The sequence below is a fragment of the Mustela nivalis genome (assembly GCF_964662115.1).
Source record: "Mustela nivalis genome assembly, chromosome: 7".
NCBI lineage: Eukaryota > Metazoa > Chordata > Mammalia > Carnivora > Mustelidae > Mustela > Mustela nivalis.
The window spans coordinates 101586315-101602521 of NC_139026.1; the positions used below are offsets into that span (position 1 = coordinate 101586315).

Genomic DNA, 16207 nt, shown 5'->3' on the forward strand with positions numbered 1-16207 from the left:
AGCAGAGCCTTCATGGTCTGTTTTCTTGGTTCCTGGGTGTGGCTCTGTCTCTGCTTCTGGAGGCTGTTGATTCTCCTTTGTTTTCCTCAGAGCTGCACTATTTTGTGTGGATTCAGGGCTGCTCGTTGACACAAATTCTTCCTGAAAAGAAGCAGAATAGAAGCCATCCTTGTTTCCTAACTAGACCTGAAGAGATTCCATAGTAATAGCCTTTCCCAGGCCCCTGGGCCTTCATGTGCTCGCCAACTCTGAGATTTTAGAAAACATCTTCTGTTATTAACAGATTGAATTAGTTTGGTTTTTAAAAAATTCAGCAAAGTCACACTTTTCATCACTTCTACCATTTTATGCAAACACTGAATGAACAAGATTGGACAGGATGAAGGAAGAACGGACTTTGCAGTGGGGTTTGTGGCAATGTTTAGTCACTGTTGCCCCCGTGTGGCCACTGTCAAGATAGCACGTGGCCAAATGTGTTCTGATTTACCAAATTTGAGGGAGAAAAAGACAGAAGGTTGATCCCTGAATTCCTTAGCTCCTAAAAACCATCCTCTAATTTATGGGCAATATTCTAAATCGAGTATATCTTAACTAGATATTAGGTTTAGGGTCAGGGTCAAGTTACATACATTAACTATGGACAGCTTTTTGTAGGTCAATCTTACCTGCCTAAGGTGTTTTGTTTTTTTTTTTTAACAAAAACAAAAAAACAGTGGGAGTGGATATAGTCACCAAAGCACTGAGCACATGACCTGTCCCCGGAAATAGGTCACTACACATAATAATTATTTCATCTTAGCCGAGGACCAGGAGCTGGTCCTACAGGTACTTGGCAGTTAGCATCTGTGGCCAGCTGGCTATCCCCCCGACAGCCACACCCTGCTCAGCCCACCCTCTGCTCTGCTCAAAAGCAGCAAACAGATGGACCAGGTGCAAGTGGGGCTCCCTTCTATCAGGCATGGCTCGCTTCCGACAGGTATACAAGTGGGCCAGCTCACATGCACGTGATGTGTTCTTTTGGTTCCTTGCTGTCGGCCTCCCCTTTCTGTCAGCCTGGTCCTGAACCTTTAACTCCTGGGAGAACTTGGGTTTGCAGATTTCTGTTGACATTTCGATGTCTAGGTCTGAGTTGCCTTTGTCCCCTGTCCTTAAGTTAGATATTAAGGCAGGAAAGGTCATCCTACTCTGAAAGCAGGAAAAGAAATATCAAGTGAGCTCTGCCCCCAGGACCTTGGGCTTGAAAGCAATGGCCAACTATGTACTTCATGTTCTATACAATCAGCTTTAGGAACTCATAGGTGCATGTGACATGTAATCATACTGAAAGAAATCTCGTTACTGAACTTTTGCCTTTGCAGAAGACAATTTAGGGACACCGCTCTTCGCCCGTGCTGTCATTTCCAGTCTGGCCAATGCCCAGTCACACTGACAGGTGTAGCCACACAAGGGCACAGCTGTGACATCCTCCTGGAGCACTCCTGGTCCCCCTGCCTCCCGATCTGGCCAACCCTGCACAACCCCAGTCTTCCCGAGCATCCCCCGTCGTGACACAGCTGTGATCACCCTCCTGGAGTATTCCTCATCCATCTACCCCCAGTTGTGGCCAACCCTGCACACCCCTGTCCTCCCAAGTGCCCCCCTGTAGTGGCACTTGTCATACAAGGCTGTCATTTGTTGTCTCTTGCTCTGTCCTTTCTGCTTGAAGTAGATCTTTCTCACAGATTCCTGGCTGGATGACGGGTGAATGAATGGTTTCAGGATCTTTTGTCCTGGAACAGCAGGTGTCCTTCAAAACCCTGCCGGGCAGGGGGAGTCTCTGTCCCTCTCTGTGCCCTCAGCCTCAGTGGATCATAATGTCCAGGACAAGGGATTTGGAAGTCCTCCCAGAGGAAGTTTGTTCTATGAAGGTGGCTTCCTTCTGAGATCATTATGAAACCACATTGTGTGGACATTCCTGTGGGACAGAAATCATGCTACTGTATTGTATTCTCCTTGTACACGGTAGCTAACAAAGAGGAAACATACATTCACACTCACAAGTTCATACTTACATCTCCGTTTCTAAGCACCACTGCCATGTAATCGACAGTGAATTCTCATTGGGCTGCAGACCTGTAGATGCACTATTCAAGGTGTCAATAGAGGAGGCATGATATGGTGTTCTAGCTAAGAGGATGGAAGTCCTTGCCTCTGGGGGTGAAGAAATTAGATTTTTACCCAGAAGGTGCTACATTCTACTCAAGGAGGGGACATGATCCTGAGACCAGAGATCGTCACAGACTTCTTTGTAAAGTCCTCTGTAAAGATTTTCTGTTAGGTGTCGCAGTCCACGAGGTCTCTGACAATGAGGCATTGTGGCTTGAAAGCATCCACAGACCATCCATAACTAATGCCACAATTGATTGACAGAGTACATTGGGAGGCCTCATTTTGCCCATGGGTGGTAGTTTCCCACACCCCATATTTGCAACATGATGGAGGATGGGAGAGAGAGCTCTTCTTGTCCAATGGCAGAGTGGGGCTACACTTTTCCAGTGGCTGGGTAGAAATACACTGGGATCTATCTTGCCTGAGCCCTGACCTCTCCACTCAAAAGAAAAAAAGATGAGTGTGAGATTGGCCAACAATTAAGGCCTCAGGAATTCTCCCACTTTTATCTGTAGGCCTCGAGCTTCTCACAATACATTTGTCTGTGGTTGAATTCCATGTGGGTATTGTTTGGCTGAGTCAGTCCCAATTGCCTGGTGGGTGTATCTTGTGGGTTATGTACCACACAGATGGTCATCTTGTTCAGGCCAAGACCATGAGCACATTTAGGGTTCTCCTGAGTTAGCGGAGGCTCTAGCATGTGTGGGCTTCAGGACAAGTCTGATTGAGCCCTCAGCAATGTTATGGAACACCTGGCTTCCTGGGTCCTCTCTGACACTGGCTCAGGCCGGCCTAGGCCACTTCTGCAGTTGCGATGGAAAAGCCCCTGGCCTGGGTGGTCCACCCCATGTTTTGCTCTGTAGGCTGAGACCCCAGGTCCCTCCCACCTCATTGGCTGAGACCAGGTCACATGCTCATGGATGAGCCAATCCCTGGAGCTGGGGAGTGGAGCTATGGAAACAGGATGTTAGGACCTCTGTGGTAATGACTTTTCTAATGGTCAGGGTGGCAAGATCTTCTGGGATGCATCTTCTAATAAAAAGAGTATTAATTTCTGATAGTAAGTGGGTCCAAGGTGCTGGCTTAGTACCTAGCACCTCAGTCCCAGCACCTCAAGACAACCGTACTACTCTGCAGAGCCAATGCCTGAGAAGGAACAAGGTGGATGGAAACTGGTCTGGAGTGCACAAGGGAAGGGTGTGGGGGGGGGGGTGAGGGGTTGGGGAAAATAGCTCTGGCCAAGATCTATCTCCAACTTATCTAGGTTCAAGAAGGTGTGGGCAATCCTTGGCATTTCACCATCCATCGTTTTGCAGATGGAGAATATGCCTTTTGCATGGAGTATGGCAAGACTTGTTCCAAGTATTCTCTAGTTGGAACAGAAGTCAGGGAGACAGCACCCTCCACCTGCTAGGACAGGCGTGAGAGGCTGAGTGTTCTCAAGAAGGTATCTGGCTTTTGCAGGGCTGTCAGCCTGCACACAGGACTGGTGAGGACAGTCACAGTTTTGTTCTGAGGATGGAATATTGAAAGAATGCTGTGCTCTGTGTAATCCGTGTGGCTCCAGGATCCCCAGTCTGGAGAGCTTGGGAGCCAGGACTCTGGGACAGAAGTATGTGGTTAGGGCCTAAGGCATGGCAGGCCTAATGTGCAGATGCTGATTCAAGCTCCCTGGGGTCTGTCTTTAGGGTGGCTGTCAGGCTGTGGCTCAGGCTTGAGTTTGTATCCATGGAGGACTTCCAAGTGGGGGTGTTCTCGGGGGGCAGTGCAGGTTTATCCTAATCTGGGGGTTTTGTGCAGCTCCGTAGGGCAGTTTCCTTCTGGAGGGCAGGCAGAGTCCTGTGGTGTGGCTCCCGAGTCCACAGTCTGGAAGGCTTGTGGGCCAGAACTCTGGGACCAAAATCTGAAAACACAAGCTAGGGTTAGGGATAGGGCCTAGGGCATGGCAGGCCCATTTTGCAGACCCTGAGGTGAGCTCCCTGGGATCTGAAGTTAGGGCAGGTGTTGGGTGGTCACTCGGGCTGGAGTTTGTGACCACAAGGGCTGCTGAATGTGTGGGAGAACTCAGGGGGCTATGAAGGTTTTTCCCACTGTTGGAGTCTGGTGCAGTTTCAAATAGCATGGTTGCATTCTGGGGGATGGGAGGAGTCCTGCTTTGTAGCTCAGGGTCACCCAGATGGAGGGGTTCGACACCAGGCCTCTGAGGACAGATGCTTGGAAAACCCAAGCTAGGGTTAGGGTTAGAGCCTACAGGCATGGCAGGCCCTACGTGCTGGCTACGGGATGAGCTACATGGGTGGCTGAGGGGAGGGCAGGGCTTAGGCTAAGTGTCAGAATGTTCATTAGTGTCCATGGGGGGCATCTGAAAGTGGGGGTGTCCTCTGGGGCCGAGCAGGTTTCTCCTAATTTGGGGTTTTGTGCAGCTCCATAAAGCATGGTTTCCTTTTGGAGGGCAGGCAGAATCCTGTGGTGTGGCTCTGGAGTCCCCTATCTGGAGGGCTTGTGGGCCAGGACTCTGGGGACTGAAGTCTGAAAACACAAGCTAGGATTAGGGATAGGGCCTAAGGCATGGGAAGCCCGATCTGCAGAATCTGAGGTGAGCTCCCCAGGATCTGAAGTTAGGGTGGGTGTCAGGCAGTCACTCAGGCTGGAGTTTGTGTCCATGAGGACCGCCAAATATGGTGCTGGCCTCAGGGGGTGAAGGAGGTTTATCCCGCTCTGGGGGTTTTTCACAGCTCCAAATAGCAAGGTTTGATTCTGGGGGATAGAAGGAGTGCTGTTTTGTACTCAGAGGTCCCCCACAAGGAGGGATTCAAGACCAAGTCTCTGGGTATGGATGCCTGAAAACCCAACCTCAGGTTAGGATTAGAGCCTAGGGGCATGGTAGAACTGATCTGATGGCTCTGGAGCGAGCTACCCAACAGGCTGAGATGAAAATGGGGCTCAGGCTGAGTTTCACAATGCGGGTTTATGTCAAGGCTGCCTCCAAAAGTGGGGGTTGCTTCAGAGGCAATGCAGGTTTTCCCTACTCTGAGGGTTTCACACAGTTCCAAATAACAAGGTTTCCTTCTTGGGGTCAGAAGAAATTCTGTATTGAGGCTCAGAGGTCCCCCACATGGAGGGATTCAACACCGGGCCTCTGGGGATGGATGCCTGAAAACCCAAGCTAGGGTTAGGATTAGGGCCATGGGGCATGGTGGGACAGATCTGCTGGCCCTGAGGCAAGCTCTCCTAGGTGATCAGGTTGGAGTGGGCTCAGGCTGAGGGTCAGAATGTGCAGTGTCCACAGCAGGCCTCCAAATGTCAGGGTGACATCAGGGCGCTTGTAGGCTTCACCTAATCTTGGGTTTTGTGCCCCTCCATAGGGCACGGTTTCCTTCTGTATCGCAGGCAGTGTCTTGTGGTATGTTTCTGGAGTCCCCAGTCTGGAGGACTTGTGGGCCGGACTCTGGGGGCTGAAGTCTGAAAACCCAGGCTGGGGTTAGGGATAGGATCTAGTGCATGGCAGGTCCAATCTGCAGACACTGAGGGGAGCTCCCTGGGATCTGAAGTTAGGGCGGGTGTCAGTCGGTGGCTCAGGCTGAAGTTTGTGTCCATGGGAGCTGCCGAATTAGGAAATGGACTCAGGGGGCTATGAAGTTTTTTCCCACTCTGGGTGTTTTGCACAGCTCCAAATAGCAAGGCTTCATTCTGGGGGACCAAAGGAGTCCTGTTTTGTGGCTCAGGGGTCCCCCATATAGAAGGACTCAAGACAAGGCCTCTGAGTATGGATGCCTGAAAACCCATCCTAGGGTTAGGATTAAGGTCCAGGTCATGGCAGGCCCATTCTGCTAGCTCCGGGGTGGGCCCCCCAGGGGATTCAGTTGAAAATGGGGCTCAGGCTGAGGGTCACAATGTAAATTTGTATCCAGGGCGACCTCCGATATTGGTCGTGGCCTCAGGGCCCATCAAGTTTTCTCCTACTCTGAATATTTTACCCAGTTCCAAATAGCAAGGTTTTCTCCTGGGGAGCATCAGGAGTTCTGGTTTTTGGCTCAGGAGTCCCCATATGGAGGGATTCAATGCCAGGTCTCTGGGGACGGATGCCTGAAAACCCAAGCTAGGGTTAGGGATAGGGCCTACGGCACGGCAGGTCCGATCTACAGCTGCTGAGGTGAGCTCCCTGGGATCTGAAGTTAGGGCAGGTGTTGGGCGGTCACTCAGGCTGGAGTTTGTGTCCATGAGGATCGCCAAATGTGCAGGTGATTTCAGGTGGGCCATGAAGGTTTATCCTGCTCTGGATCTATCCCCTCCATGAACGCCCTTTCCTGCAATTTGAACTTTATTGTTACCTTGGCAACAGTAGAGAACACTAAGTGCCTGGAAACCATGACACTGCCTTTTCTGTCTGCCACAAAACTGAAAGTTTAACTGAGGTCACCTTAGCCACCAACCCTTTCGTCAAATTCCCTTCTGCGTGTGCTTCCTCTTAATGTTTGTCAAGTCCAGTGGCCTCATCACCAAGCAGATAGGTCAGGTGTACTGTCTCTTCTAGTTCTGCTGCAGTTATTCTGTACCTATTAGTCCCGCGGACGGAGCAAAAGCCTGATGGACACTAAAGAGCAACTTAGAGTGAGGTCTTTCCCCTTCCGTCGGCTTCACGTTTCTCTTCAAATGACCTAGCCATTCACCTCTGAACGGCTCTTTTTTTTTTTAAATTAAAGATTTTATTTATTTATTCGACAGAGATGACAAGTAGGCAGAGAGGCAGGCAGAGAGAGGGGGAAAGCAGGCTCCCTGCGGAGCAGAGAGCTCGATGTGAGGGCTCAATCCCAGGACTCCGAGATCATGACCTGAGCAGGAGGCAGAAGCTTTAACCCACTGACCCACCCAGGCGTTAGCAGCTCTTTGGCAAAGGTAGAAGGCCTTTCCTTTCTGTTGGTTTGACACGATAAACTGTTTCCAGTGGTTTAGAAAGGGGATAGTCTTTATTTTAGAGGAAACAGTCCACGTCTCTGGGGCCCCCTTCTTATCCACCTTTGAAGTTAGCAAGAGTCAGACAGATCTCTGATCAGATTATTAGGAAAACTTGGAATACTAGTCATTGAAGATTTTGTCAGCAGGTGGCACTTCTCTCCTTAGTCACTAAATACAATCTCTCCAGTAAAAGAAATACTGCTTTTCTTGGCTTCTACTGAGTTCCTCAGAATTGGTTAGCCCCCTCAACATTTCTCCCCGGTTCCTTTTCGCAGTGATTTAGTCTACAGTATCCCTTTATGTATTTTAATTTTATACTTCTCCCACGGGATTTGAAGTAGTTTATAGCATACAGTGTACAATGGCAAAATAGGAGGAGGAGAACAGGAACTGCAATAAAGAATACACAGTTTGATTCCGAGTTGTGGGTAACTGAAGCAAAAATACACACAAATGTGTACCATTCCTCTGGATGAATGGGCAGCGGAAATGACTTTTTTAGAATCTGAAATTAAAATGAAAGTTGTTACCTGGGGTTGTTAGAGACAAGTTTCTGCTATGCCCTTCTCATCACGCTAACCTCATTTATAGTAAGTGACTCCTGATCTGTAAAAAAGGAAGCAGCACTTTTAAGGGTGCACAATTAGCATTCCTCCACCTCCGGTCTTCAGCTTTTGAAGATGCCAGCCTCAATCATTTACTCATCCTACACATATTAAGCTCTGATGGTCTACGGGGCTTTTTCCTGGACCTTGGGAAGACAAGCATTGCCCCTTAGACTTGGGCGTGCCAAATCAATTTATAAATTTCCTTCAGAGAGAGCGTTTTCTAGTTGGAGAAAAGATCTACGTTGATACCCATGAATAACTAGAAGGCTGTATCAGGCAACGCTACAATCAAGTGCTAAATCTGTGTGATTGGTCTTCATAGGATTCTAGGGTTGCTCTGCCTATTTAAAAGAAATCGGTAAATTTCATCGCGTTTCTAACAGAAACCCAGTTTGAAATTGTGGGTTTCCTTAGCAATACTCGCTGTTAGAAATGGCGTGGTCCTCGACACCCGAGGCAGGCGGGGGTGCTGGGGCTGCTGTGAGCAGAGGGCGAAGAGAGCCCCTCCATACCCGCCGCAGCCCCCAGGATGGTCGATGACTATTCACCCGAAGCGCCTCGCTCCGCCCACTGTTGGACCCGCACCCAAGTTGGGGGCCCTGCGCCCGGGGGAGGTGGCGGCGGTGGGGCGCGCGGCTTTGTGGCGCGCGCGGGTTCCACCGCAGGCGGCGCGGAGGCGGGGCCGGGCCAAGGCGTCCACCGCCCCCGGCACTGGGCAGGGCTTCGGGCGCCGCGCATGGCCGGCCCCGCAAGGTCCGGCTTCCCCTCGCACACGAATAGCCGTCTGGACGCGTTCCTGCGGAGGCAGCTGCCCCCTGAGGTCTACGACGCCATCCGCGCCTACGAGCCGTGCATCGTGGTGTCGGAGTCGGAGAAGCACGCCTTCAAGTACGTGGTGCTCAGCGATCGGCTCATCTACCTGACCGAGAATCCGCCCAGGTCCATCCGGCGAGCCCTGGCGCTGCGGGACGTCGTGGCCATTGACCTGGTGAGGAGCGCGGGCAGACAGGCGGGCTCGTGAGAACTCCCCTCTTGTGTCCCCCAGTTCCAGCCCTCAGTATGCGGGAAGAGGGAGGAGGAGGCAGACCTTCCCCATCCCTCCCTGGATTCCCGTACTTTTTAAAAACTTACTTTAGGACTAGAAGCCGCAGGAAAACTGTGGATTGCTTTATGTACTCCGAATAAAGATACCTTGCCCGTTAACATCATGTGTACTGGTCATCCCTTGTCCCCTCAAATAGGGCTACCTCTTTGAGAACATAGAGCCCCCTATAAAAAGTATGCTTTAAAGTCACTTTTTTCTTTCATTAAGCGCCTAGCCTGTGCCAGTCCCTTGTTCTAGACACTGAGGATGCAAAAATGAAATAGGGCCCCTTCCCAGAAGCTGCTGCGGGAGAGAAAAAAAGCCCCAAACCAATGCAAATAAATGCAGTGTACTAAGTACTATTATGTCTTGTTTACTTTTTTTTTTTTTTTTTTTTAATCAGCAGTGCTTAGAGCGCGTTAGGTGCTCGATATGAGTAAGTGAGTGAATGGATGGATGGATGGGATGAGGGCAGGACCTCCGGCAATCTCAGGCAGGTCACTTGATCCAAACTAGGCTTCAAAACTTGAAGAAGATGCAGTCTGGCACACACACGCCTTGTCCCAGTTTTTAGTGTGCTCTTACTGTATTCCTTTCCTCCAGGAATAAATTTACTTTATAAACCAGCAACAGATTGGAAGCAGTCTCTTCTCCAATTACTGCTTTTTCCCCCCTTGGCTCCCTTTAATCTGAGCTGTTCTCCAGGTGTGTTCCTTTTTCCACTGGGGACAGGTGTCTAGCCTCATCTCCCGTCTCCACCTCCCTCCCCTTAGTCTCTGCATCTCCCAAAGGAGAAGTTGGCAAGACTTGGTGGGGCTGTTTTGCCAAGACAAGCATAACTTGTTTGGAACACATCTGTAAGAAAAGGATACAGTTTAGTGGGGGGAGCTTTTATTTTTTTCTCCTTTAAATACCTCTGTGGGCTAATATCACTATGTAAATTTACTTGTGGGTGGTTTTTTTTTTTTTTTTGAGTATAAGTTAGAAGCAAAAGTGCTTTTTTCCTATTTTCATTCTCTTGAAATAAAAATTTTAAAAATGTACATCCTTTATCAAATGCTTTTTATACATTAAACGTTTAGCTTTTTCTACTGTCTGCAGTGTAAACATTTATTGTTTTGACAAAATGAAATGATTTTAGGATATTGTTACTTGCCCGGACAAGACAGTATATGTATTCCAACTGTTATATATCGTTCTTTCTGAGCTGTCAGAATCTGAAAAGTACAGTAAAGTTTCCTAGGCCTCCAAGCCAAGAATCTTCCCAAGAGGTGTACCAATTCATCTGGTAATCCTTTATGTACAAAATTTACCTTTCAAAAAAAAAACCCAAAACTTACATTTCAGGCATATAGAAGAATGTGTAAAGGTGCTGAACAAGTCTAAGATTTCAGCATTGTTGATAGACTGGCTGTCCATCTTGCACAATAGAGTTGTTTTAGGAAGAATAACGGATATTCCTGGATCCTGTAAATATGTCACATTACATGACAAAGAGGAATTAAAGCTGCAAATGCAATTAAGGTTGCTTGCTCATCAGCTGACTTTAAAATAGGGAGATTAAAAAAAAAATACAGTGTCCAATAAACAAAGAAACCAAAAAGAAAGAGGAAAAGAAAAGAAAAAAAGAAAAAAAGGCAGGCAAAATAAGTTAAGTCAAATAAGGAGATTTTGGATTACCTGGGTGGGCCCACAGTTGTCACAAAATCCTCAAAAGTAGAAAAGGGAGGCAGAGTGTTGCAGCACAAGAGATTTAGTTCTGAAGGTAGAAGGGGCTAGAAGCCAAGGAATCTGGGGAGCCTGTAGAAGCTGGAAAAGGGAGGAAACAGGTTTTCTCCTAGAGCATCCAGAAGGAATGCATTCCTCTTGACACCTTGATTTTAGCCCAGTGAGACCCATTTTGGACTGCTGACCTCCAGAACTATTAGAGAATAAATTTGTGTTGTTGAATGCCACACATTATGTGGTACTATGTTACAGTAGCAAATGAATACAGAAATGTTTCTTCTTAATGTTGTTTGTTTGTTTATTGAGGGAGAGAGAGAGAGCTCCTGTCTGGGGAGTGGGGGCAGGGGCTAGGGGCTGGGGGTGGGAGGAGGGCAGAGGGAGAGGGAGAGAGAAAATCTTAAGCAGGGTCCACACCCATTGAGGAGCCCAACTCAGGTCTCAGTCTTACAATCCTGAGATCATGACCTGAGCTGAAATCACAAGTCTGACACTTAACCGACTAAGCCACCCAGGCGCCCCATCCTATTAATGTTGTTTCAAATGGGTTATCATTGGGGTACCTGGGTGACTCAGTTGGTTAAGCATGAGACTCTTGGTTTCGGCTCAGGTCATGATCTCAGGGTTGTGAGATTGAGACCTGGGTTGGGCTCCCCACTCAGCAGGGAGTCTGCTTGGGACTCTTACTCTCTGCCCCTTCCCCTGCCCTCTCTCTTTCTCCCTCTCTCAAATAATTAAAGAAATCTTTTTTAAAAATTGGTAATCATTTTTTTAAAATATTGTTTCAGTGAGAAATAAATATAATCAAGTTGAGTACAGATGCCTTAACCATCTCTTTTTCTGAGGCTTTATAATATAATTCTAGGGTTATTATAGTTCAGTGGCTTGGACATCTCTACAAATGAGTGACATATGGGTATCACAGAATGGCTGGTAAAGGTACTAGGTATAGTACCAATTAGTAGCCACAGGTGTAGTTGACTAACCGACCCTCTATAAACATTAAGTCCTCACTTAATAGCACAATGGGGAGAATTTTCCTGATTTCTGTGTTATATGTCATATATTTGTCTCTTATCCATGCTAACATAGTCACTTCAATTATATGATTTTTTTTTTAATTTAAGATTGTATTTATTTTTTGACACAGAGAGATAGGAAGAGAAGGAACGCAAGTAAGGAGAGTGGGAGAGGGAGAAGGAGGCTTCCTGTGGAGAGTCTAATATGGGGCTCAATCCCAGGACCCTGGGATCCTGGGACCACAGGACCTGAGCCGAAGGCAGAGGCTTACGAACTGAGCCACCCAGGCACCCTCAATTATATGATTTCAGTGCCAGGCAGCTTTGTTTTTTAGAACCAGTTCCTCCTTCCTTGAAAGGTAAACTCTCCTTTTTCTTTTTTTTTTTTTTAAGGGTGCTGTCCTCTTTCTAAGGCCAACTCTTTAGACATCCTTTTCCGTTCTCAAAGGTTTTCTCATCTTACTGTACACGTTTGGTTATTTAACTCTCGTTTGGTTATTTAACTCTCAGCTGGTTCAGGTTCCCATTCTGCCTTTGTTCTAGCTGTCACAGTAGTAAAGCCCCTAAGCCAACACATCCTCTATTACCTCTGCGCCCCAGCCCTCCCGGTTCCAGGTTCGACCAGATTCCTTATTTATTTCATGACACGTTTTGCGTTTACAACTCTTCAGAATATAATTTGCAAACATGCAGATGAAATTCCACTCTCTCTCCTTCCAAAAGAAAAATGGAAGGTAACAGCAGCAAAAAAATGAGGCTAGAACTTGGCATTGGATAAAACTGAGATTTCCTTCCCAGCAAAGATGAGCTTAAAGCGCATGGGGAGATCTCCGTTGGTGTTTGATACAGTTCATCTCCTAAAACAAAGAGTTTCTAAGGTTGCTGGGGCAGAGCTTTTATTAAAAGGCTGATATTTTCTTTAACAGTTACTTTCGGAAGAATTCTCTAGAGTTCTGCTCTTGTGGGCATCAAAACATTTCTTTAAACTCTTCTAAGATTAAATACATTTTTTTAAGATTTTATTTATTTGACAGAGATCACAAGTAGGCAGAGAGACAGGCAGAGAGAGAGGAGAGAGGAGGAAGCAGGCTCCTTGCTGAGCAGAGAGCCTGATGCGGGGCTCGATCCCAGGACCCTGGGATCATGACCTGAGCCGAAAGCAGAGGCCTCAACCCACTGAGCCACCCAGGTGTCCCTAAATACATATTTTTTAAGTGCAAGAAGCTACTACCGAGAAGTGAATTTTCTATGAATTCACTCACCTTCAATGCCATACCATCACCTACCAAGAAAAACAAATCTGTCAAATCCAGCAGCCCTCACCTCTTAACCTCTTACCCGTCTTTCTTCACCTCTTCACCTCTTCACATCTTACCTCTCTTTGTCCTTGTGTTTTCACCACTCCTCCCATTGAGTATGGGCTCTCCAGCCATCCCAGGCTCCATGTGGCTTCCCGACTGGGCAATGTACATTTTACATCCTGGCCTGTTGCTCGTGGTGAACATGTTCTCCCCCTTCAAGGTCATTCAGATCATCAGATTTATAATCCTCCTCTTCCTCTCCTCTCTCTCCTCTTAAAACATGTAAAAACAGGGGTGCCTGGCTGGCTTGGTCAGTAGAGCATGTCAGCCTTGATCTCAAGGTTGTGAGTTTGAACCCCATGATATGCACAGGATTTACTTAAAAAATAAAAAAAAAAGTAAAAACATCTTGGCTTGAACAGAAACAGTCACAGACTGTGAATTAAAAGGGCTCCAAGAGTTTGCCATCTGATCCCCACTTTGCTCACTTCTGTATTCAGAGCTGACATGTTTCTAGCCTAAGCCTCTTTCTCTGAGTTTTTTCTTGGCTAGGCCATGAGCCAGGACTCTCAGCCCATTTTGTTCCTTACTGTATCTCTGGTTCCTAGAACACTGCCTGGCACAGAGGAGATGGTCAATAACTATTTGTTAAAAACTCAACATGATCTGTTTCTTCATTTATTAACTGCCATACACATTGGGGGGCATTTAATAATACATTTTTAAATAATGTGTTTTCATTCAGCTTTTGTTCTCTACCTATGTACACTTGGTCTAGTTATTTATCTGCTAGCCTGCACCTTCATTCCTCATCTGTAAAATGGAGATAACAGCACCTTTCTTAGAGTTTCTTAGAGTTTACAGCAATAAATCTAACACACTTAAAACAGTACTTGGCACATAGTAAGAGCTGCTACATGTTACTATTGGTAACCTTTATTCACACATATTAAGTCTATTAAGGCTCACAATGAATCTGTAATATAGATATTATCTTCTCTTTTTATATTAGGGCACTTGAATTTAGGAGATTTAGCAAACTGGAAAGAAAATAACTTTTTTTTTGAGCACTGATTATATATTCAGAGTTTTAAATACATTATCTCATTTATCCTTCTTGAAAATCTGCCCAGTAGTTTTGTCAGGTTTAATATGTCCAAAAGCAGAATTCCTGATCGTCACCCTCTAAATCTGTTCCTTTTCCTTTAGCTTTCATTATTTTAGGAAGTAACATCTTTCATCAGCTTTAATTTTCCCACTCCCCACATCCAACAATCAGTATATCTCCTTGATTTGTGTAGAGGAGGAAAAAGTTTCCCTTGACCCTCTCAGAGTCTGAATATTAAACTGACAAAGGCAGATTAACAGGAGAAAAGCCTGTTAATTTATTTAATACAAATTTTACATGACATGGAAGCCTTTATAAGGAAATGAAGAACTGAAGAAATAAATCTGTGTGTGTTTAATATTAGGTTTGATGAAGAATAAAGAGTCATGGAAAATGGAATAGTACAGAAAAGGGGGTATGACTAAGAATAACAAACTAGAGAAAACTAGCAAGAGCTGTTTGGATTCCTCTCACTGTCCTGTCTTGCGTACAGGGAGGGCACATCTCTTAGACCTGCTTCAAGGGAGCAGGGTGAAGAAAGGTTGGAGAGAATTTCCTGCATCTGCTGTTTTCTCAAATTCTTTCAGCTCAAAATATTCAGTATACGAAGGTGCTATATTTTGGGGGAGTGTGTTCTGAACCTTGTCACTTCTCATCCAAAATGTATTCAGCCATGACCTTTCTTGTTGCTTCTACTTATGCCACTTATCCAATCCCTTATCTAGACCATTGGATTTGCCTCTAAACTCATTCCTCCATCTAGCAGTTGGGATGATCTTTTTAAACATAAATTGTAAATTAAGTTATATCATTCTTCTGTTTAAAAATCTCCATTAGCTTTCAAATTCTATATTGCCTATCAGAGCCTCCCTGATAACTCCTTCATCTCTGACTTATCTCTCACTCTTCTCTAAACTCTTTATGTTCTTTCCTGCCTCAGGGCCTTTGTACATGCCATCCTAGCCAGAACACTCTTCCTCCAGATCTTCAGAGGATAGATTCCTTCTTATCAGTCATGTTTCCAAATTCAGCATCACCTCCAGAGGGATGCCTCGCATGACCACCCAATCTAAAGTAACATTCTTAGGTCACACTGGTCACATCTGTTGCTTCACTATTGACATTGTAAGATTAATCTGTTTAATGACTTATACTTGTGTATCTCTCATACAATGTAAGATCCATGAGGTTATGTCTGTCTTGTTCATCCCTGGGTCGTTATGCATGCATCATATCATCTGACACACAGTAGATAATCAATAACTATTTGGCAATTAGAAGAATGAATAAATGAATAAACAGATGTTCAGATACATCATATCATTTACCTCACAGAGTGAGAGATCCTCTTTCCTTATTCTAAGTGTTGAGAGACCCTGGAGACTTGACAATTTGTTGCATAGGCAGTTAGTGGAAGGGCCAGAGTAAATGCTCCCAGGTCTCTTAATGGTCCTGTTCAGCATTTTGCTTGCTTGCTTTGTGCTTGTATGAGATGATCTCTGTGTTGTTTATCTGAGTCCTGCATTTTGGTAGGATGAGTTAGATAAGAGGAGACCATAATATGGATGCTTCTTTTCTTCTCTAGCATGGGTTTTTTTTTTTTTTTCCTATTTTGATTCATTTGTAGCCTTTCAAAACTCTCACTGTGGAAGGAAGAAAGAGGTGGTAATCTCTTATCTATCATTTTGGTTTCTTAATAGGTTGTTTGCATAGAATATTTTGGATATTGTATTTGAATGCTGAGAGACTCCATGAGGGCAACATTTCGTCAGTTTGATTCACTGATGTACCCCCAGCACCCAGAATGATAGTGGACTGGTCAAGATAGCCCAGGTTAAGCTTCACTAACAAAACCCCCCAAAGTCTTTAGTGCTTTAACACAGCATAGTCTGTCTCATTCAAGTGACTTGTCCATTGTGGATTGGCAAGAGGCTCTATTCATCTTAGTCACAAGATATATGATACTTAGTTACACCTCTTAGTTTCGGGGAACCATCTCAGCACATGCTTACTTAATCACCATGGCAGAGGGAAATTAACTTGCCAAATCCTGTACCAAGTTTAAGTGGGCTCCACACACAGCAGAGCCCACTGTGAGACTTGAACTCATGACCCTGAGATCAAGACCTGAGCTGAGATCAAGAGCCAGACACTTAACCACACACTTAACTGATTAAGCCACGGAGGCACCCCAACTATATACTGATTTTTAAGATTCTACCCACATGTCCCTTCTCACATTTCAATGGCCAGAGTCA

General features: G+C 46.0%; 1 protein-coding gene across 5 annotated transcripts in view; it reads left to right on the forward strand.

Moving 5' to 3' along the window:
- The first annotated feature begins 7936 nt into the window (after positions 1-7936).
- LOC309870395 (uncharacterized protein C12orf56) overlaps positions 7937-16207 on the forward strand; it is a 103200-nt gene continuing 94929 nt past the window's right edge. For all 5 annotated transcript variants that reach the window (XM_082742531.1, XM_082742532.1, XM_082742535.1 and 2 more), the window contains exon 1: positions 7937-8700. In XM_082742531.1, coding sequence (XP_082598657.1) covers positions 8242-8700 — 459 coding nt within the window. In that variant the 5' untranslated portion in view covers positions 7937-8241. The remainder of the gene's footprint in view (positions 8701-16207) is intronic.